The sequence below is a fragment of the Ostrea edulis genome, chromosome 10, assembly GCF_947568905.1.
Source record: "Ostrea edulis chromosome 10, xbOstEdul1.1, whole genome shotgun sequence".
NCBI classification, from domain to species: domain Eukaryota; kingdom Metazoa; phylum Mollusca; class Bivalvia; order Ostreida; family Ostreidae; genus Ostrea; species Ostrea edulis.
The window spans coordinates 810,438-832,454 of NC_079173.1; the positions used below are offsets into that span (position 1 = coordinate 810,438).

The following is a 22,017-nucleotide window of genomic DNA, read 5'->3' on the forward strand; positions in this document are numbered from 1 at the left end:
AAGCAAATCTTTGTTTGGAACGCTGGGTTTTCTTCCCCAGAAGTGTACTGTAAAATATACAGGATGGCCCAATGCAAAGCAACTTTTGCCATAGTAAATACTTGACTTGTTAGCATCCAGCACGTTTCACGGAACATTTTTATTCAGTTTAAAAATAAAACAAACAAAACGCATACATGGGTGTAGATTTTTTTCTTGAAAGATATTCAAATTGAAATAAAAACTTGTAGGTCTTATTTACAAAATCTTTTACCACGGCGATTAGAAATTTTGAACATGGCAACTAGAAATTTGAAAATGGCAACCAGAAATATTTCTAAGTCGCCATTTTGCAACCTGATAGCAGATGTGACTTGGAGAACTGGTTAAAATTATGTCCACACCCCCACCCCCACCCCAGGTGAAGGATGGGGCCACAATAAGGGATCAAAGTTTTACATACAAATATATAGGGAAATATTTTAAAATCTTTTTTCCAAGAATCATCTGGCCAAACAATTTTACATATACATGAAAGCTTCCTGACATAGTGCAGATTCAAGTTTGTAAACATCATGGCCCCAAGGGTTAGATTGGGGCTACAATAGGGATAACAGTTTTACATCCATATATATAAGGAAAATCTTTAGATATGGGCGAAGGTAACTCAGGTGAGCGATGTGGCCCATGAGTCTCTTGTTAGCTTTGGTTCTTCCCAGCATCACCTGTGAAAGTTGTTTGTGTTTCTTGATTAACATTTTTATTCTCTCAGACAAGTGACAGTGGGTTTTTTTCCGAAGCCTGGTAGGAAGAATTTGCCGCTTGACCAGGATCATTGTCTGGGTCATCCGGTCAGTGGTTACCACCTGTACTTCAAGGTCACTCTCAGAGGAGTCCCCACAGCATCCGTATTCCAGGTGATGTATTGAAATGCTTAAACCACATGCCCAGGACTACAAAAGTGCTATTATTTAGTAAGTGTTCTTGTCTATTCTTTGTCACTAATTATACCCCCCGCAACAAGTTGTGGGGGGGGGGGGATATACTGGAATCGGGTTGTCCGTCTGTCTGTCCGTCTGTCCGTCCGTCTGTAGACGCAATGGTTTCCGGGCTCTAAAGCATTATCCTTTCCACCTACCATCACCATATCATATATATGGACTACCCATGGGATGAAGATGTTCCCTATTGATTTTAAGGTCAAAGGTCAAGTGCACTGGACATTGAAGTAGCAATATGGTTTCCGGGCTCTAAAGCGTTATCCTTTCCACCTACAGTCACCATATCATACATATGGACTACCCATGGGATGAAGATGTTCCCTATCGATTTTGGGGTCCAAAGGTCACGTGCACTGGACATCGAAGTAGCAATATGGTTCGGTTTGTCATGCCATTTGTTTTTTACACTCAGAAAAGAGGTAGTTTATACCTATTACCAATGCCCTTCAGGGCTCGAAATTAACATATGCCCGTCAGTCTGTGACTGGTTAAAAGTCTGGCGGACTGACTGACATTTGTTCTAGTCAGTCTGATGGGACTGGTTAATTTTCTAAAGCATCATTTTGGAAAATATACTTATGAAATTTTATACACACATTTGGCATGCTTCGATCTGTAGATATCAGACGAATCTGATTCATAAATATAAATTCCACATTTATGTGTTACAATATTATCTGAGATCGACATATTGAGTTTAATTTCATTTTAATAACATTAATGAAATATGTTTAATTATTTCTGGAAAACTCTGTTGGACTGGTAAAATTTTCTGCGGACTGGTTGAAATTATACCCCATCAGTCCGACTGGACTGGTGACATAAAAAGTTAGCTTCAAGCCCTGCCCTTTGGGAGATTGGGGTAAGCGGGGGGTATTCTTAGTGAGCATTGCTCACAGTACCTCTTGTTTAATTTTCGAGAAGGTATACTTATCAAAGGAGTATACAGTTTGTGTTGCTGGCTGGAAGAACGTCATACCCACCCTCGAGTACAAGGGATTATTATACATGTCATCACTCACCCACTCCTGAGTACAGGGATTATTGTACATGTCATCACTCACCCTCATGAGTACAGGGATTATTGTAAATATCATCACTCACGGGTACAGGGGGTCATTTTACATGTCATCACTCACCCACCCTGAGCACAGGGGTTATTGTACATGTCATCTACCCTCACCCATCCCCGAGTAAGGGGGGGGGGGGTTGGGTTGGGTGTTGAATCGCTTTCATCATGGGCGACATGCGAAGACTCATTTCTGCTAAGGGTCTTGACGTTCACCAGCTGGAAATATCTTTTACTCATATCAGCCTCATTTATTAAATTATCAGTTTTTGCCATAACGTATCGTTGGATTTTTGCAGTGACTTGTGTGATATGAAGAGTAGAAATGTCGGAGGATAGAAGAATTGTTCTCAGGTCATCATTACCTGCTGGTGGAGATTAGGAGTGTCAGAGGATAGAAGAATTGTTCTCAGTTCATCATTACCTGCTGGTGGAGAGTAGAAGTGTCGGTGGATAGAAGAATTGTTCTCAGTTCATCATTACCTGCTGGTGGAGATTAGGAGTGTCGGTGGATAGAAGAATTGTTCCCAGTTCATCATTACCTGCTGGTGGAGGCTGAACACTTTGATAAACATTACTGTTGTCTTGCTGAGATGTAGCAATCAGTGTGAGGTTTCATTTACTGAAAGAAGAGTCGGAGAAGTATTCGATTTTCTCATATTGTTACAACTCCTACAGTTATCTCCCTCAGACTAGATAAATCATGTTTGTAATTATTATTACAACCTATCATTAAACCCCCCCGCAACAAATTGTGGGGGGTGGGGGTATACTGGTATCGGGTTGTCCGTCCGTCCGTCTGTAGACGCAATGGTTTTCGGGCTCTAATGCGTTATCCTTTCCGCCTACCGTCACCATATCTTACATATGGACTACCCATGGGATGAAGATGTTCCCTATCGATTTTGGGGTCAAAAGGTCAACGGCCAAGGGCACTGGACATCAAAGTAGCAATATGGTTTCCGGGCTCTAAAGCATTATCCTTTCCACCTACAGTCACCATATCATACATATGGACTACACATGGGATGAAGATGTTCCCTATCGATTTTGGGGTCAAAAGGTCAAGCGCACTGGACATCGAAGTAGCAACATGGTTTCTTGGCTCTAAAGCGTTATCCTTTCCACCTACAGTCACCATATCATACATATGGACTACCCATGGGATGAAGATGTTCCCTATCGATTTTGGGGTCAAAAGGTCAAAGGTCACGCAGACTGGACATCAAAGTAGCAATATGGTTTCCATTTAAATTCATTTAACGGCTTTTTTCATTGCATGGAGATGCTGTGTTCCTAGATACCTATTGGATCATAATACTGAATTTTTACCTATTACCAACACCCTTTGGGAGATTGGGGTTAGCGGGGGGTATTCTTAGTGAGCATTGCTCACAGTACCTCTTGTTTGGATCTAATGCTGTCCGACGTATTTCATACCGATTGTTAGGCCGTTCTTGGCACACTGATTTTGACTATGGATAACTCCGTTTACCTGATCAGGATATAGGACTCACGGCGGGTGTGACCGTCGACAGGGGATGCATTGTCTGTGTCCATAGTTGAATGTCGTCTATTGACTGTTAACAATTGACCATTTTAACCTCTTCTTGATAACTGACTTTCATTTCTTTTCAAACTGAATTTGAAGCATCTTTGGAACAAGAGGGACACAAATTCTAAATTTTAGGACTTGTGACCTCCTAGGGGGGGGGGGGGGGAGGGGGGGGGGGCAAAAGCAACCAAAAATTTACTGATTTAAACGGAATCTTCATTACAGCCCCACATTTAGTTACAAAATTCATGATTCTGGGGAGAGGTGTTTTGGTAACAGGGTGGGACCAAATTGGTTTTTGTTCACTTGGGCCAAAGGCTCAAGTGAAATTTTCTGATCTCATTTTATCAATCATACGTCTGTCTGACCATCCGTAAACTTTTTTGTCTTCTTCTCCAAAACCACTGAGTCAGTTTCAACCAAACTTGGCACAAAGCCTCTTTGCCTGGATTTAAGATCAAACCAAGAAACATGTCCACTTGAAGGTGGAATAATCAAGAAAAGGTAAAACTGGTGTGGGGTCGTTTCAAAATCTTATTCTTAAGAAAATTTGGGGCAAATAAGTTGAAATATGCATGAAAGTTTCCTGACATAGAGTAGATTCAAGTTTGTTCACATTGTGAGTAGGATGAGGCCTCAATATGGGGTCAAAGGTTAATGATTTCTGATTTCTGGTCATTCCAGCACTTATTGACACTTTGTTTTTTCAGCTTCCTGGGTCTCAGGAGATGATGACAGCCTGACCACAGGAACACTTCCTTCCTCCTACAAGCAGAAAGAGGCTGTCTTACCATCTGATTCATTTCTGGAAATAGTCTTCCAAATAGAGTGGGTAAAATTCTTCCTTTTCACTTAACTTAAGCTATATATTTTTGATAAATCCGGTATAAGCTGATGTGAAATTTATTATCTCTCCTTCCCATCCACCCCTTTTTCTGTAAACTTTACGTATTTCTTGTTTACTCAGGTGACCTATAATAATTGGTCTGCGTCCTTTGTCGTGTGTTAATAGTCGAATATTTTTAACTTTTTGATAACTACCATTCAAATTCTTCTCAAATTTTATACCAAGCATCTTTTGGACAAGGGGGACATCAGTTGTAAATTTCAGGATTCCTGAACCACAGGACCCAATTTCAACTTAGAACAGACCATACTTGGATGAAGGGATCCATGATTGTTCAACTATAGGGCTTCAACCCATTCCAAAGGAGATAGCAAAGAAATGGCAAAAATAGGATTGAGTCGTTTTTGAATCTTTTCAAGAAGCACTGTTTTACATAGGGATATATTGGGAAATCTTTGAAAATCTTTTCTCAAAAACAAAAAACAAAACAGTAGGACAATATATGATATGCAATCATTCTAAAGTTGGTAGGGTAAAGTCACAATAGGGGATCAACATTTAGGGCACTTGAAATTAATTATTTGGTTCTCAGGCCAATTTTCTCAAAACCAGATGAGGGAGGGAGGCATTTTGTTTTCATTTCTATTAGGCATGAAATAGGTGATGGGGGCTTTTTTGAAATCTGAAACTTGTTGGAAAAGAAACTTTAAACATAAAAAGTTCTCTGAAACATACACTTTGTTGTTCGGTGATTAAAGCTTTATACATAATTCAGACATACAGATTCAGCAAATATGGATGTTTACATGAATCTTACATTAAATGTTCATCCAATACAATTCTTTTGTGAAGTAAATTAAAATTCAAACTGTAACAAACTTGCAAAAACATCACACGGGCCCTGTTTACATAACTAAGAATTGAGAGTGTTGTATCTCATTTAAAACTCAAGAATTGACCATCCAAAGTTTTACTGACCATTAGAAATACCCCAGTTAAACATAATAAATATTACAAATGAAAAAATAAGATTAGAAATTTTTAGTCCAAATATTGTTTATGCCCCTTTAAGCATAATATAGTGGTGTTATTAAGTCAATTTGTGATTAATGTGCGAATAAATTTTACAGGGTATTGGTCACTGGAAGAGTCCCGCTGATTGACGAGGAATTGTCCTGAGACTGTGACATATTGTAGAGTAGCGGTCACCAGAGATGTAAGGCTGATTGATGAGGGTACTTTTCCTGAGACTCTGTAAAAATATCAGGTTTGTTAATGGCATTATGCAAAATGTGCCATATTTTGTCTCCACCATGAACTGGTCATAGAGCAGGGGCATTCGTGTTTCTCCAATATATCTACCGATGTTTTTTTAGCTCACCTGTCTGAGTCAGAGGCTCAAGTGGGCGTTTCGGATCAAAACCCCCCATTGTCTGTCATTGTCACTGTCGTTGTAAACTTTTCATCATTTTCATAATCTCCAGAACCACTCAGCAGCTTTAATCCAAACCTAACACAAATCATCCTTGGGCAAATGGGATTCTAGTTTGTTCAAATAAAGGGCCATGTCCCCATCAAAAGGAGATGGTTACAAAAATGCAAAAATAGGGTTTGGTCACTTACAAATCTTCTCAATAGCTACTGGGCCAGAAAAGTTCAAATTTATATGGATCCTAAGCTTCCTGACATAGAGCAGATTGAAGTTTATTCAAATAATGGCCCCAGGGGATGGGTGGGGCCACAGTAGGGAAGCAAATTTTTATATGCAAATTTATAGAAAAAATCTTCAAAAACCTTTATAGGTTACCTGAGTAAACTCAGGTGACCTATTGCAATTGGTGTCTGTCCGTCATGCGTGAACAATGGAACATTTTTAACTTCTTAATAACTACCAGTCCAATTCTTTTCAAATATAGTATGAAGCATCATAGGGACAAGGGGGACATAAATTGTAAATTTCAGGGCTCCAGCTCCCCTGGGGTCCAAAGGGGCGGGGCAGAACTTGTTATATAGTGTTTATGTGTAAAACACTTAAATTACATCTTCATTTATGCTATTGATACTAAATTGAAAGTAAAAAGATATTTAGAAAGAACAGGTAGTCCTTTACCAAAATTGTAAATTTGATAACCCCAGGTTTAGGAGTTTAAGTATCAGGGTGGGGCCAAAATGGTCAGTTATTAAGTGTGTGAACAATAGACATTCTTAACTTCTCCTTGATTAATATCATTCCAATTCTTGAAACATTTTTGGAACAAAGGGAACATAATTTATAAATTTCAGGATTCCTGCACCCCTGGTGCTTTAGGAACAGGGCAAAAACTGCCCCAAAATGACTAATTTTCAAAAATCTTCTCAAGAACCACACACATGTAAGAACAACTAAATGCATAGTGATGTCGAGCAGGAAGACCTCTACCAAAATTATAAATTTCATGATCCCCGGGGTAGGGTTTCTGACTCCAGGGCGGGGTTAAACTTGTTATATAGTTGTTATATAGTTTTTAAGTGTAAAACACTTAGAAAACATTTAATTTAGTGCTTTTGGTACTAAATTGAAACTAAATGGGTGGAGCAGGAAGTCTTTTACGAAAATTGTAAATTTGATTTTCCCCAGAGTAAGGGTTTTGACGCCAAACTTGGTATATAGTATTTATGTGTAAGTTTGCTGATACTGTATCAAATCTAAATGCATACTTAGGAATAGCAGAAATGGATATACAAAAAATGGTGAAATTCACAACCCAGGGTTATGACGTTAGGATGAGTCCAAATTAGTCATATATTTTTATGTTTTGATGTTAACACACCTATTATTTAAAGCCTTTCTTCAGTGTATGCACTTTTGAGGGCAGTGAAGTTTTAAGAACACATGTTATTGTATACTATTGCTGAACATTAGAATGTAGCTTACATATTCAGAACAGGAATTTTTTTTCTAGATTTCATAGCCCATGGAAGTAGTGATACTTTTTCCACTAGCATCCAGGTGACCGATAAGGCCTGTTGGCCTCTTGTTCTCAATAGCCAGAAAAGTGGAAATTCATATGGCAATTTCCTGACATAGTGCAGATTCAAGTTTATTAAAAGCATGCCACCCCCCCCCCCCCCCTTCCCCCCCTCCCCCGTGTAAGTTGGGCCATAATAAGGGATCAAATTTTTCCATGTGAATATACAGGGAAAATCTTGTAGAATTCAAAACAAAAAAAAAGTTCAAATTTACATGGTAACTTCTTGACATGGTGCAGATTTAAATTGTCACAATCATGTTCCCCTTGGGTGAGTTGGAGCCAGAATATGGGATCAAAGTTTTACATGTGAAATATAATTTAGAGAAAATCTTTAAATATGGGCCAAGGTGACTCAGGTGGGTAATGTGTCCCATGGCCCTCTTGTTTTAAAGCTGTCTGATATTATCCAAGATAGAAGTTTAAGTGTGAACAGCAAAGTGACTAGATTTAATACAAAATCATGAATACTGAAGATGAAACTGTGGTCAATGTCGTGTCAGTGATTGATTGACTTTTCTGAATAATTTTGAATATGATATCTTAATCAATGAATCCTGTTTGTCAAGGCAATGTATCTAGTTAACTTTATCACCAAGCTACCAATGATTCAGCATAATCACTTGATTAACTTTCTGCATTATTTGTAAAAATTTTGACACATCCTTGGTCTGTTTGTAGAATTTGGCGTGAAGTGATTGGTTGTACAGAAATTTCAAGTTCTCCCAGATCCAGGGAAACATGAGGTTAGTCAGTGGAACATTAGCATACAGTTAAAGTATATTCTGACTATCTGACCAAGCCCCAACATAGTGGAGGCAGTATGAGTCAATTCTGTTAATTTGATAAGTGACAGATGTGTGTTACTGTGCCCCACAAGCGGGGGCATTTGTCTCGTATAGACTGTAGCACAGCTCAATGCTCCATGCATATTTGTAGACACGCTTATATCCTACGTTCAGAAAAAGCAATGGAACAGATTGAAATTTGACCCCAGGGTCCCAGAATCTCTAGTCAGGTGTTCTAACAACAGAGTGATCTGGAAGCCATCTCACAACCAAGTAAAATTGCTAATTATACCCCTCGCAACAAGGTGGGGGGGGGGGGGGTAGTACTGGAATCGGGTTGTCCGTCTGTCTGTCCGTCCGTCCGTCTGTAGAGGCAATGGTTTCCGGGCTCTAAAGCTTTATCCTTTCCACCTACAGTCACCATATCATACATATGGACTGCCCATGGGATGAAGATGTTCCCTATCGATTTTTGGGGTCAAAAGGTCAAAGGTCAAGTGCACTGGCCATCGAAGTAGCAATATGGTTTCCGGGCTCTAAAGCGTTATCCTTTCCACCTACAGTCACCATATCATACATATGGACTACTCATGGGATGAAGATGTTCCCTATGGATTTTGGGGTCAAAAGGTCAAAGGTCATGTGCACTGGACATCGAAGTAGCAATATGGTTTCCATTTAAATTCTTTAACGGCTTTATTCATCGCATGGAACACCCTTTGGGAGATTGGGGTAAGCGGGGGGTATTCTTAGTGAGCATTACTCACAGTACCTCTTGTTGTTGAAGATAATTCATCATTAGAAAATAGAAAAATAAAAGAACATGACCCACAATATGCCATTTTTGGCCTACCAAATTTGGAAAAATTAAAGAACACTTTAGAATAAATCTAAATACCAATGTTTACATCTTAGGTTTCGCATCTTTGGTTTGACGTGGCATGAAGGCATCTCAAACTTCCATCGTCTCAGTTATAAAGTGAACAATCTACCATTGAGCCACCATGACCAGTTTATCTGAAACCCCTGTGTTACTAGTCAGGTGTTCTAACCACTGAGCTATCCAGACCGATATTCATGGATCATACGGAAATCCACTTCATGGATAGCTCAGTTAGAGCACCTGTCTAGTAATACACGGGTCTCGATAGACTGGTCATGATAGCTCAGTTAGAGCACCTGTCTAGTAATGCACGGGTCTCGATAGACTGGTCATGATAGCTCAGTTAGAGCACCTGACTAGTAATACAAGGGTCTCGATAGACTGGTCATGATAGCTCAGTTAGAGCACCTGTCTAGTAATACAAGGGTCTCGATAGACTGGTCATGGTAGCTCAGTGATTACAACACCTGACTAGTTGTATAGGGGTCTTGGATTCAATTCTAAATCAAACTAAATACACAATGTAATAGACTGGACTCTAGTGCTGAATTACAAACAGTTCGGTTTGATATGAATACACTTTGTCTGTGTTGATTTTGTAGGACTATGGAGTGTCGTGATGTTATTGATGGTCAACAGAAGACTGTGACCTTGAATCTGAAGATATGTGATGAAGACTGGACGTTTGGGTCACTCTCTGTTACAGTACTACAAATCTAAGTAAGTACTCAGTAATAATGTAAGACTGAACTCTGTATCATGTTTATCTAATATATACATTGAAATTTATAACACATATTGAAATACATAATTAACAAAAAGAAAAATGTTCAATTAGTAGTGATACACAAAATCAGATATAAGGACGCGCACAAGTTCAGCAGTTGCTATATAAGTAGCATACAGGTGAAAAAAAATCGGAAGAAAAAGAACCATTATTAAAATATACATGTATGTGATAAACAATGTAATTTACTGATTTTTCCTTTCAAATCGGAACTCCCTATTTTTCTGTTAGTGTTAATTACAAATAATTGTTTCTAGCCAACAAATGTTTATGAACTTCAGATGAAGGAGCTTTCAGATTTACTGTGCTCGGTTTACTGTCCTACTTTCCAGACTACTTAGAATTAAATTGTGATAAATTTTCACTCTCTCTCTGGACAGACAAATAGCTCTTCTTCTGCCTTAAAATCGACAACTTTATGTTCTCCTTCAAATATACCGTCTTTCCTCGATTCCTAAAAATAGCTTCTTTAACAAAACGAATAAAGGTTTCGGAAAGTATCGTACTTTTTCATTAGATTTTATATACGATCCCGACAGTTTCCGAAGCTACACGATAAACGATTTCACGATAAACGGAAAACCTGATACACGCAAAATACGATACACGATAAACCTGATAAACGCAAAACACGATAGAAAACGGAAAACCTGATACACGATACGATAGGATATACACACGATAGAGCACGATAGGAATGTCAAGAATAACGTTGCGGGTACTGTAGTAACACAGTTAAATCAGTCCAAAAAAGATTGTATATAGATAACTAGTAACACAGTCAAATTAGTCCACAAAAGATTGTATATAGATAACTAGTAACACAGTCAAATTAGTCCACAAAAGATTGTATATAGATAACTAGTAACACAGTCAAATTAGTCCACAAAAGATTGTATATAGATAACTAGTAACACAGTCAAATTAGTCCACCAAAGATTGTATATAGATAACTACTAACAGTCAAATTAGTCCACAAAAGATTGTAAATAAATAGATAATTAACTAGTAACACATTTGGATCAGTAATTAGTATACTAAGATTAATGATGTTTTACTAAACACAATACAGGTTTTACTAAACACCAGTGAATGACTTATTTTCAGTAAACTTGCTAGCAGAAGTACATGTTAATTACACATCACAAACAAGGGGCTGTAATTAACACAGGGTTGTAATTAACACAGGGTTGAAATTAACAAGTGATGCAATTAACATGATGTTGCAATTAACACACACTGTAAAGATATTTAATGAACATGTTTCAGACATGTAATTAACACTGTGTAGAGCTGTGTAATTAACACTGTAGAGCTGTGTAATTAACACTGTGTTTATAGATATTGGATTTTCTTCACTTTAGCAGTGTCAAACTCAGCCACAAAGAGGTTGTCTCTGATGTCCACACATAAACCGAATGGATCTTCTAAATCACAGTGAATGTAACGGAGGAACTGTCCGTCCTGATCTAGGATGTGGATACGGTGATTGTCAGTGTCTGCTGTCAGGATGTGACTCTGGCTGTCTGTAGTGATGCCGGCTGGATCAAATGATTGCTTGGTATTAGAGGGATGACCAGTGTATCTAAATCGGAGTTTTCCTGACTGATTGACCACCACTACTGCACTAGCTAAACAGTCAGCCACACAGATATCCAGGTTCTTGTTCTCACTGAGGTATTTACTGTCACCAGATTTATAGAGAGGACGCCCCTGATCATCAAACTGAATGCTTTGTTTCTCTGTGGAGCCGGAGTAACGCACGACTTTGGATTGTTTCCAATCATCACTGTCCATGATAACCAGGAGGTCGTTACCCGCGGTACAGCAGACATAGAGAGGTCTCCACCCCTGTAGTCTGATCACGGTCTGTATCTGTTTATTCTTAATTAAGTTTATAGTGTTATCTATATAGTCAGTATAAACAAGATCTCCGTCCCGTGTCACTGCTATGTCGTGTGGTTTGTTCCCTGACTTGGTTTGTATTGATGTCAGTAGTTCACTCTGGAGGTTGAGCAGCTTCATGGTTTTGCTCTCCCCGCATGTCCAGACTTGATCTTCACTCAGACAGCTAACACTGAATAGTTGTCTATACCTATACCCAGTGTCTATGGCGGCGGTGACGCGCGGCTCATCAAGCAGTGGTTTGACTGGAGGAGACGATACAGCTTCTGATGACTTCATTGTGTCGCCATGTTCTGTGTTAATGGATAATGGCGGCAGAGAACCAAACATTTCATTGAGCTGATCTTTGTTTATTTTCTGAGGAGAGAAACTGGGTACTGTAACTCGGACTTTAGGCGGTAATGTTCTAAATTCGGAATTCCTAGATTTGTAAGTAGAGGTTAAGGAGACGTCATTTGATTTTAGGATTGATTTCAAGTCGGACATGATCTGTTTGAGTTCCGCCATTTTCTGTGTGATTTCATTTGTATTTTTATTCAGGGTAGATAGGTGTTTGATTTTCATCTCCTGAATGTCGGATTTCCGCTGGTTGACAATGGCGGTGATCTCCCAGTGTAAGATTTCTCCTTGTTGATCGGCAATTGTTGTCAGTTTCCCGTAATTCGTTTCTAACTCGGCTTTCTCAGTTTGTACACCGGACGCCATTTCTTCATATCGCGGGTAAATTCTGCTCTCGAGTTCGTCCAGATCTTTCTGTAAACTTTCTGTTTTAGCGCTGAGTTTTTCCAGAATATCTGACATATCGTGATCTTTGTGTTTACTTGAGGAGACGCAGGTAGAACAGACAGGAAGGTCACATTTCTCACAGTAATTTTTACAGAGTTCGTCGACGTGGTCTGGACATGTTGAGTAGTTAAGAGATTTTCTGTATTTATAGAGCACGACTTTGTGTCTTATAGACGAATCCGAGAGGTGCTTCCCAACACAGGTCTGGCATAGATTTATATCACAACGTTCACAGTGACTCTGTAGGTGGGCAGTTTTACAGAGGTCACACAATAGGATAATCTGGGCTCTGCGGAACGGGTCCATTTCTGATGTCCGGGGTCACATGAGGAGTTCACTGTTAATTAAATTAGGGAATTTTAATCAAAGAGTTTGACTTATTGAAACACATGACCAGCTAGAATTACAGTATGTTGTATAAACTGCCATCATTTATATCAGAGACGTCTATGCATTTTGAATACCCACCCCCCCCCCACCCCCCCTCTTCAGAGTTATGTGAAATTATTTTAAAAATGAGCAGATCTATCTTATTGATCACACAAATATGGATATTAAGTTTGTCTCACCTGAAAATCCAACATGGCCTCCCTGTTATATCGACCTTCCGTCTAGTCCTGTGATTAAATATTTGTGAGGTGCGTCAGCCTGTATACATTATCTATTTAAATAGAGTTTTAAAGTTTGTTTTGACCTAGATCATACTGGTAACGATGTCAACATTGACGTCAGGAGATAGAATTGTTTCAATGTATAAATACCTTCATTATAGTCCGTGTAGAAAAATACTTCGCAATATCAATTGTGCCTCTGTGTGTGTGTGTGTGTGTGTGTGTGTGTGTGAGGGGGGGGGGGGCATATAGTAATCACTACTGTCTCAGTTTGGACAAAGTTTTATATAGACAACACCTGATTTAGGTGAAGCACTTACGGACGTAACTTTTAGGTTTTTTTATCGTGCCAAAGACTAGTCTGCATTGAGGGCTGTTTATCGTGCCAAAGACTAGTTTGCATTGAGGGTTGTTTATCGTGCCAAAGACTAGTCTGCATTGAGAGCTGTTTATCGTGCCAAAGACTAGTCTGCATTGAGGGTTGTTTATCGTGCCAAAGACTAGTTTGCATTGAGGGTTGTTTATCGTGACAAAGACTAGTTTACATTGAGGGTTGTTTATCGTGACTATGCTGGCGCGACGTTGTAAATTTCTTCTCGCTATTATCCAGTGTCAAATTCCAAACAAACTTACATGTATGTGAGTGACGTGTGACTTTCACAGAAATAAACAAAGTCCCATTGAGCGCTTAGTTAAGGAACAATCACTACCTATATATTAAGCAGAATTTTACAGACTTTTCTGTATACTGACAATGAACTTAACACGACAAGAAGAAGTTTACAGACTTTTGTGTATACTGACAATAAACTGAACACGCTAATCAAAATTTTACAGACTTTGGGAGATTCTCACATGTGTAGAGGTATAATACATTGGGTTAAATGCTGTCTGACTTGTTTTATACCGATTGTTAGGCCGTTCTTGGCACACTAATTTTGACTACGGGTAACTCCGGGATATGAGGCTGACGGCGGGTGTGACCGGTCAACAGGGGATGCTTACTCCTCCTCGGTACCTGATTCCATCTCTGGTATATCCAGGGATCCGCGTTTACACATCTCTCTATTTTCAATTTTGTATTGCTTGTATAGTGGTTATGAGATTGATCACTGTTCGTTGTCTTCACCTTTCACCTAGTTTTGGTTGTGTAGGGGAAGGGGGGGGGGTATATTTTGTAGGCGTCCCTCTCGAGAATTTTTCAGGCGTATAGTATAGAAATATTACCATTGCCGACAATGATATGCGACTTTGATTTCGGAAATGTAAACATAAAGCTTATAAAAAATGATCGGAAACCATATATCCGGGATTGAAGTGTTCCTGTCGTTTTAATCACAGGCAATTGCATCGCTTGGGGTCGAATTTACTATATAAAGATTACTCTTTATATAGTGAATTCGACCCCAAGCGATGCAAGTGCCTGTGGTTTTAATGGCACACAAAGTTTGCTTTAAAATTCAACAATTTGAATCCACACGCCAGCTATTTTTTTTTTTATCAGTGAATCAGATTACATTGCTTATTGAAATAATTGTCTTACATGTACCAGAGGGCTCATCACTCAAGCTTTCACTTACATATCATCCATTCCCTGTAAATAGAAAGCTTACCTGTGTACAGATAAACAATAGGTAAAATACCTGTGTATGTTTGAGTGTGAGTGAAGCTTGCATCACGCGCCCTCTAGTGAGGAAATGACATGAAATACGTTACATGTTTTTGTATTATTACTCTTTTTTCTGTTGTAGATTGAGTTGAGTGGAACAATGAACCTCCAGATATCTATGTACATTTACACGTGTATGATTAAACTTCTGTTGCACTCGCGCATGCGAGCTTATCCTATATTGCGTGTTTGCGTTTTATTTCATAAATAGTTTAGGAATATACTGTCCGCTCAATATCTTGATAACCCTTTGCTTGACAGACATTAAACCTGGTACACTGGTACATCTTGAGGAGAAGACGACCCTATTTGATTTTGAGGCCATGCGGTCAAAGGTTAAGGGTCAAACTGGACATAGGAATATACTGTCAGCTCAATTTCTTGAGAATCCTTTGATTGACAGACATCAGATTTAGTACACTGGTATATCTTCAGGAGAAGGTGACCTGTATTGATTTTGAGGTCACATGGACCAAGGTCAATGGTGAAACTGGACACAGTAATATACTGACCACTTAATTTCTTGAGAACCCTTTGCTTGACAGACATCAAACTTAGTATACTGGTACATCTTCAGGAGAAGATTACCCCTATTGATTTTGAGGTCACAAGGTCAAAGGCTAGGGATTGAACTGGACATTGTAATATATTATCTCTTATATTTTAAGAATGATTTGCTTGATTGACACCAAACTTGGTACAGCGGTACAACATAAGGAGTAGATGACCCCTATTGAATTTTAGGTCACATGGTCAATCCACTCTTGACATACACCTAGGAAGATATTGTCTACTCAGTATTTTGAATTTAAGATACTACTATCAATTGAATATGCATGTATCACCCTTTTCAATTTTGCACGATGAGGGACATATGTGTGTTACAAACATCTCGTTGTTTAGAACTTTCTTTTCAAGTGTATACGAAAACCATGGTTAATCCTTGGGTAGTGCAGATTTGTAGATCCCCCCCCCCCCCACTCCATGAAATAGGCTGGGCCACCACAGGGAAAAATCTTTTACGTGAGAATTATAAAGATGCACCGTCAAAACAACAGAAAGACCACGGTTAATCAAAGTGTTGTGTAAGTATCTATAGGTAGTTAAAAGTCAGGATCTGCGGTACTTAAAAGTCAGGACCCGGGGTAGTTAAAAGTCAGGGCCCAGGGTAGTTACAAGTCAGGATCCGGGGTAGTTAAAAAGTCAGGACCCGGGGTAGTTACAATTCAGGATCCGGGATAGTTAAAAGTCAGGACCCGGGGTAGTTAAAAGTCAGGACCCGGGGTAGTTACAAGTCAGGACCCGCGGTAGTTAAAAGTCAGGATTCGCGGTAGTTAAAAATCAGGACCCGCGGTAGTTAAAAGTCAGGACCCGGGGTAGTTACAACTCAGGACCCGGGGTAGTTAAAAATCAGGACCCGCGATAGTTAAAAGTCACGACCCAGGGTAGTTACAAGTCAAGATCCGGGGTAGTTAAAAGTCAGGATCCGGGGTAGTTAAGAGTCAGGACGGGGTAGTTAAAAGTCAGGATCCGGGGTAGTTACAAGTCAGGACCCGCGGTAGTAAAAAGTCAGGATCCGGGGTAGTTAAAAGTCACGACCCAGGGTAGTTACAAGTCCGGACCCGGGGTAGATAAAAGTCAGTACCCGCGGTAGTTAAAAGTCAGGACCCGGGGTAGATAAAAGTCAGGACCCGGGGTAGTTACAAGTCAGGATCCGGGGTAGTTAAGAGTCAAGACGGGGTAGTTACAAGTCAGGATCCGGGGTAGTTACAAGTCAGGATCCAGATGTAAGTTGAGGCCCCTATAGGAGATGAGAGTTTATTTAGGAAAATGCTTCTAACAGATCGCCTATGACGTTATTGTAGCATTACTTTCGCCGCTGAATGGTGAAGCTACAGCGCTTTTTGTTGAAAATTTGGAATTTTAACACGTTTATTGTGATACATTACGTTACCGTGGGGAGTTCTGATAAAAGCCGACCAAATTTGAACATCGAATCGGGAGTAGAAGCAAGAAAAACATTACGGTGAATATGGGGTTAAACTATTTCCAAAACGTTTCTAATACAAACATTTTTAAAAAAATTTTTTTTTTAAAAAATCTTTATATATATTTTGTTTTGAATTGAAATAAATGGTGTGATGTCCTTCAGAAATAGGAGAGGGGAGTTAGCTAATGATCTATCTTCATTCAAGAAAAAAAAACCCAGGAAACGATCGTAGTCATAAATGTGTGGCATAACCCCGCCCCCTGATTCTATATGCCTGCTCCTAGGCAGATCTGTTTGATACGACACGATGTGTGACAATGAACGGCGACGCTATGTAACTCTATTTCCTTCTTATTTTTGTTGCATAGCGTCGCCATTTGTGCAACACTTTGTAGTAAATTGTTACATATCGAGCGGGGATTGCACCTTTTTATGTATATGTCTTTTTGTAAATTTATCAAACCCCGTTCTCTCCCCCCCCCTCTCTCTCTTTCTCTCTCTCTGTGATCGATAGACTCAACTAGCTATTTTAAATTAGTGTGTGCGGGCAGAACACTTTACTGGTACGCAGTACAGCGGAGGGTGTATAAAAAGCGCATTAAGCTTCCTCGCATCAGAAAATGTAAATGGGAGAGAGACTGATCTCATTGCAAACATGCTCTCCCATGGTGACCGCCCAGTATTCCGACGGTCCGGTAGTCCGACACTCCGATAGTCCGTTAATTTGTGGCCACATACATGTATAAGAGATCGCTATGTAACAGCAGAAAACAGGATTAAGTGCCGTGTGCCAGAGCGATTTTTTACGTCACAATAGCAAAACATCGCACTGTGGGAAAACTTTAAACGGGTTCGACCTACATCGGGTACCTGTAAAGTGCGAAACGAAATCTACCGAAACGTAACCCACCGAAACGAGACGAAACCCACCGAAACGAGACGAAACTGATTGTATAACCGAACTCTATCAATTATAATAATTAATAATGTTGCATAACCGAACTCTGTTGATTATAATAATTAAAAATGGTATCTTAAGGCCCTGTTAAAGTTACCACATATAAATAAAATTCGCCTCCCCATTGATGTAAGCTTTCGGCTTGACAGATACAAAGTTTTAAAAGTTGGAAGGGGGTGAGTAAGCAGGGTTCATATCCGAAGTGTGCAATTAGTTTCGGATCCATAAATTTTAGAACAGAGGGTTAAAATTCGGCATAAATACACGTTTCAGTATTTTTTGCTCTAAAGACAAAGCTATGTATACATGTGGATATTGTGTATTTGTATGTAGTATATCAAACGGTGGATTCTGAGTATGTCTTCCCGTTCTCTTTGTAATTTCTGCTTCCCTTGTTCATAAGCCTTTTGAGTTTACAAAATGCTGACCTCCTCCTGATATTATTGTATAAAAAATTCTGTTTTCCGTCCCGTTTTCAATTCCCCGTCTTAGCAACACCACAAATGTATAGAGTTATATTTAGACTCACTACATATCAATAATAATTTTTAATAGCACATGTATATATATCTTACCTAATTGCATTCATATGATATGGTATACTATGTAACTTTATCCATTATTGAAAGTACTCGCACCTCAGCAGTTAGAGATAAAATAAAAGGTTAAGAGCTCTTTCTGCATTCAAATTTCTCGGACACCAGTTTCTTAAAACAATGTATCTATGCCTAAAGGTGGATCCAACGCCAGCGACCCCACCCTTGTTTAGTGTGTTTCGCCAGACCTCTGATACTGTAACTCTCCGTTCTGAAATTTATGGATCTGAAACTAATTGCACATGGTATTTAATCAACTTCGGATATGTACATTTTGCTTACTTACCCCCCCCCCCCTTTCCAGCTTTTAAAACTGCATATCAGTCAAGCTGAAAGCCTACATCAAAGGGGAGGCGAATTTTATTTACATGTGGTAATTTTCACAGGGGCCTAAGATACCATTTCTAACAAGAGGCCCATGTGCCACATCGCTCACCTGAGTCACCTTGGTCCATATCAGAAGATTTTCCATATCTATTTGCATATAAAACCGTAGTCCCTATTATGGCCCCAAACCTACCCCTGGAGGCCATGGTTTTTGCAAACTTGCATCTACACTATGTCAAAAAGCTTTCATGTAAATGTGAACTTTTTTGGCCCAATGGTTCTTGAGAAGAAGATTTTTAAAGATTTTCCCTATTTATTTGTATGTAAAGCTTTGATCCCCTATTGTGACCCCATCCTACCCCAGGGGGCCATGATTTTAACAAACCTGAATCTGTACTATATAAGAAAGCTTTCATATAAATCTCAGCTTTTCTGGCTTAGTGGTTCTGGGAAGAAGATTTTTAAAGATTTTTCCTATGTATTTGTATGCAAAATTTTGACCCCCTATTGTGGCCCCATCCGACCCCCGGGGGCCATGATCTTAACAATTTATAATCTGCATTATATCAGGAAGCTTTCATATAAATCTCAGCTTTTCTGGCTCAGTGGTTCTTGAGAAGATTTTAAAATATTTTTCCTATAAATTTGTATGTAAAACTTTGATGCCCCCCTTGAGGCCCCATCCAATCCCCGGGGTCCTTGATTTTAACAAACTTGAATCTGCACTATATCAACAACAACAAAAAAAAAAAAAAAAAAAAAGAACTTTGACCCCCTATTGTGGCCCCATCCGATCCCCGGGGGCCATGATTTTAACAATTTAGAATCTGTACTATATCAGGAAGCTTTCATATAAATCTCAGCTTTTCTGGCTCAGTGGTTCTTTGGAAGAAGATTTTTAAAGATTTTTCCTATATACAGTGCACGACACGAGTTTTATACACCCCACCATGGAAAGACCACGGTGGAAAATCCACGGAGATACACCGTGTCCTCCGTGTTCCACGGTGTGTGTTATTTGCGAATACACACAGCTGCTAAGAGCTTTGTTCTGGCCACGGGCGTCTTGCGGGAGATGTGAAAATGTGCCGCAGGCCAAATAATCAAGATAAGGGTGGAATTTTAAGAAAAGAAAAAATGTCAATATTTCCCCCCCTGATACTTATATTGTTTTTCAGCATATTGAGCCGATTCCAACGATACCAAACATGTTTTTAAGAAAACCTGGTTTTGAATTTTTTTCTTTTAGTCTTCTTTCTTCATTAAAATATTCTTAAATTCTATGTTTAAATAATGCGTACTTGCAGGCAATTTCTGTTTTGAATGCGAATTAGTATATTCAGTAAATGAAAAACATACATGTACAACATGTGATAGGGATGTTTAATAATTACCCATGTGCTCTCTCTCTCTCTCTCTCTCTCTCTCTCTCTCTCTCTCTCTCTCTCTCTCTCTCTCTCTCACAAATGGCTGTTTAACATAATTACCTCCATCATATTGTGTTGATATGCATTTTGACAAATATAACTTGATCCAATATAGAAATTAGAGCATTGTCGATGATTAACAAATTGGAATTAATTTATTACGTAATTAATAGAAGCAAAAATACAAACCATCGACTGATTTATTTTTAAAATCCCCGAGTTAATTACATTTGACCGAGACTTATGTTCGATGTACTTTGATAGAGGTTTTCATTAAAAAAAATGTTCATCGGGAGTGTCTGGATAATGCAATGATTTTTGTATAAGTATATACCATGCAAATTCCTAGGGTCTTTCTCACAGTATAACTATATTACGGTTAGCTAGTTTGGGTTTTGACTTCTCATGAAAAGTGTGAAATATATTGGGTCGGCGTGATATCAGATCTGGTCTAAGATCACGGGTATCTTGCGCCGACCCAATATATTTCACACTTTCCGCAAGAAGCTAAGCACTTCTGTTGATTTCAAATACACGGATTAGCTGACCCCCATTGTTCTACTGAGGCGAAAACCCCTTCGAATTTGCCTGGAATGTACAAGTTACACACAGGTCATTGTTATAGTCATACATCATAGTACCGCTAACCCGACAAACATTTTTTTTTATTTTGAATAAGTTATTGAATGGCGAAGTATGATCAAACTGCAGATTGAACTTTATAGAGCCCCGTGCTAACATTACTTATATTTTTCAATGTATCAGAAGGGGTATGTTGCCGGTTAAGTTGTGTAAATTTCTTGACAAGCAATAAAATAACAACAAAAATGGTGCTTAAATTGTCCGATTACGAAAACCTTTCAAGTTTTCAAAGTACACCCTTTCCGATTCTTCGTGCTTGTAATCAATATTTAAGGATGTAAATCCTCGGTGTCAAATGCAAGTATGCAACTAGTTCATGAAAAAAAAAACTAATATAAATATAAACAGAAATGACTTAACGATTATTTGCTTTTATTCATATACGCTATCGATTATTAAAATCTTTAATTTAATCTTTAGATGCATTAGATAATGAAAGCAAGAGAGAGAGAGAGAGAGAGAGAGAGAGAGAGAGAGAGAGCATTGGTAATCATTGATTATAATATTCATGAATGTATGCAGATACGGGAAGTTTGATACGTTCAGTATAAATCTTGAAAATACAATTTCTTTCTGATTAATTATCCATCCCCTTTCATTCTGATTTTTTTTTTTATTTCCCATTTTGTTTTCTTAACATGTTAAATTTTTCGGCTGGTCCGGGTTAGGACTAATGAATGAGTCCCCCCCCCCTTTCTAAAACGATGTTACGTGCTTAGCTGTCTATCTCCCTCTCAGTCAAAAATAAAATAAATACATGCTATATATACTGCAACATCATTGGATTTACTGGATAATTCTTCGATTGCACCTTCATAATGCAGGCGCGCGGACTATCTAGGCTTTTTTTTTTCCATCTTCACTAGCCGAGATTATTCGTGCACGAAGGCACAGTTGACTCAAAACCCATTGCTAGCGGAGATTAGATGAATTTTACCTCCGTATTATGTTACAACTGACCAAAACCTAGTACGTTTGTTTTACAACTTTCATTCAGAAGACGCACAAGTTATTGAGTTACTGAATAAACGAGAAAACGTCTGCATTTTTATTTCAATCGTTGTCAACTCTTTACTTTGTGATATTTCAAGACTACATGTACTCAATTCAATTTATTGGATCTCATCACCATTATGCAATGGTATACAAAAATATAAAGACAAAAACCTTAAAAAACCGTGTTATTATT

At 38.8% G+C, this 22,017-nt stretch overlaps 2 protein-coding genes across 26 annotated transcripts in view; one reads left to right on the forward strand and one right to left on the reverse strand.

Moving 5' to 3' along the window:
• Nucleotides 1–22,017, forward strand: part of LOC130050842 (uncharacterized) — a 152,972-nt gene that overhangs the window by 11,672 nt on the left and 119,283 nt on the right. For 4 of the 25 annotated variants that reach the window (XR_008799122.1, XR_008799108.1, XR_008799123.1 and 1 more), the window contains 7 exons: nucleotides 752–953; nucleotides 2,349–2,691; nucleotides 4,315–5,718; nucleotides 8,141–8,205; nucleotides 9,733–9,850; nucleotides 11,282–11,784; nucleotides 14,971–15,069. The exons of 2 other annotated variants lie outside the window; for them this stretch is intronic. The gene's annotated coding sequence lies outside the window, so the exon portion shown is untranslated. Of the gene's footprint in view, nucleotides 1–751; nucleotides 954–2,348; nucleotides 4,109–4,314; nucleotides 5,719–8,140; nucleotides 8,206–8,398; nucleotides 8,521–9,732; nucleotides 9,851–11,281; nucleotides 11,785–14,970; nucleotides 15,070–22,017 lie in introns of those variants that run through there. 19 more of the 25 variants (XR_008799117.1, XR_008799118.1, XR_008799115.1 and 16 more) reach the window with 15 other exon arrangements.
• On the reverse strand, nucleotides 9,881–13,258 carry LOC130046574 (E3 ubiquitin-protein ligase TRIM36-like). The gene is made up of 2 exons (XM_056151612.1): nucleotides 13,178–13,258; nucleotides 9,881–12,945 (listed from the first exon to the last, which is right to left on the reverse strand). Exon 2 carries the CDS (start codon nucleotides 12,912–12,914, stop codon nucleotides 11,253–11,255), a length of 1,662 nt encoding a protein of 553 aa, XP_056007587.1. The 5' UTR covers nucleotides 12,915–12,945; nucleotides 13,178–13,258; the 3' UTR covers nucleotides 9,881–11,252.

Coding starts and splice junctions, on each gene's coding strand:
- LOC130046574 (XM_056151612.1), bottom strand. CDS start 12,914: ATGGACCCGTTCCGCAGAGCCCAGATTATCCTATTGTGTGACCTCTGT.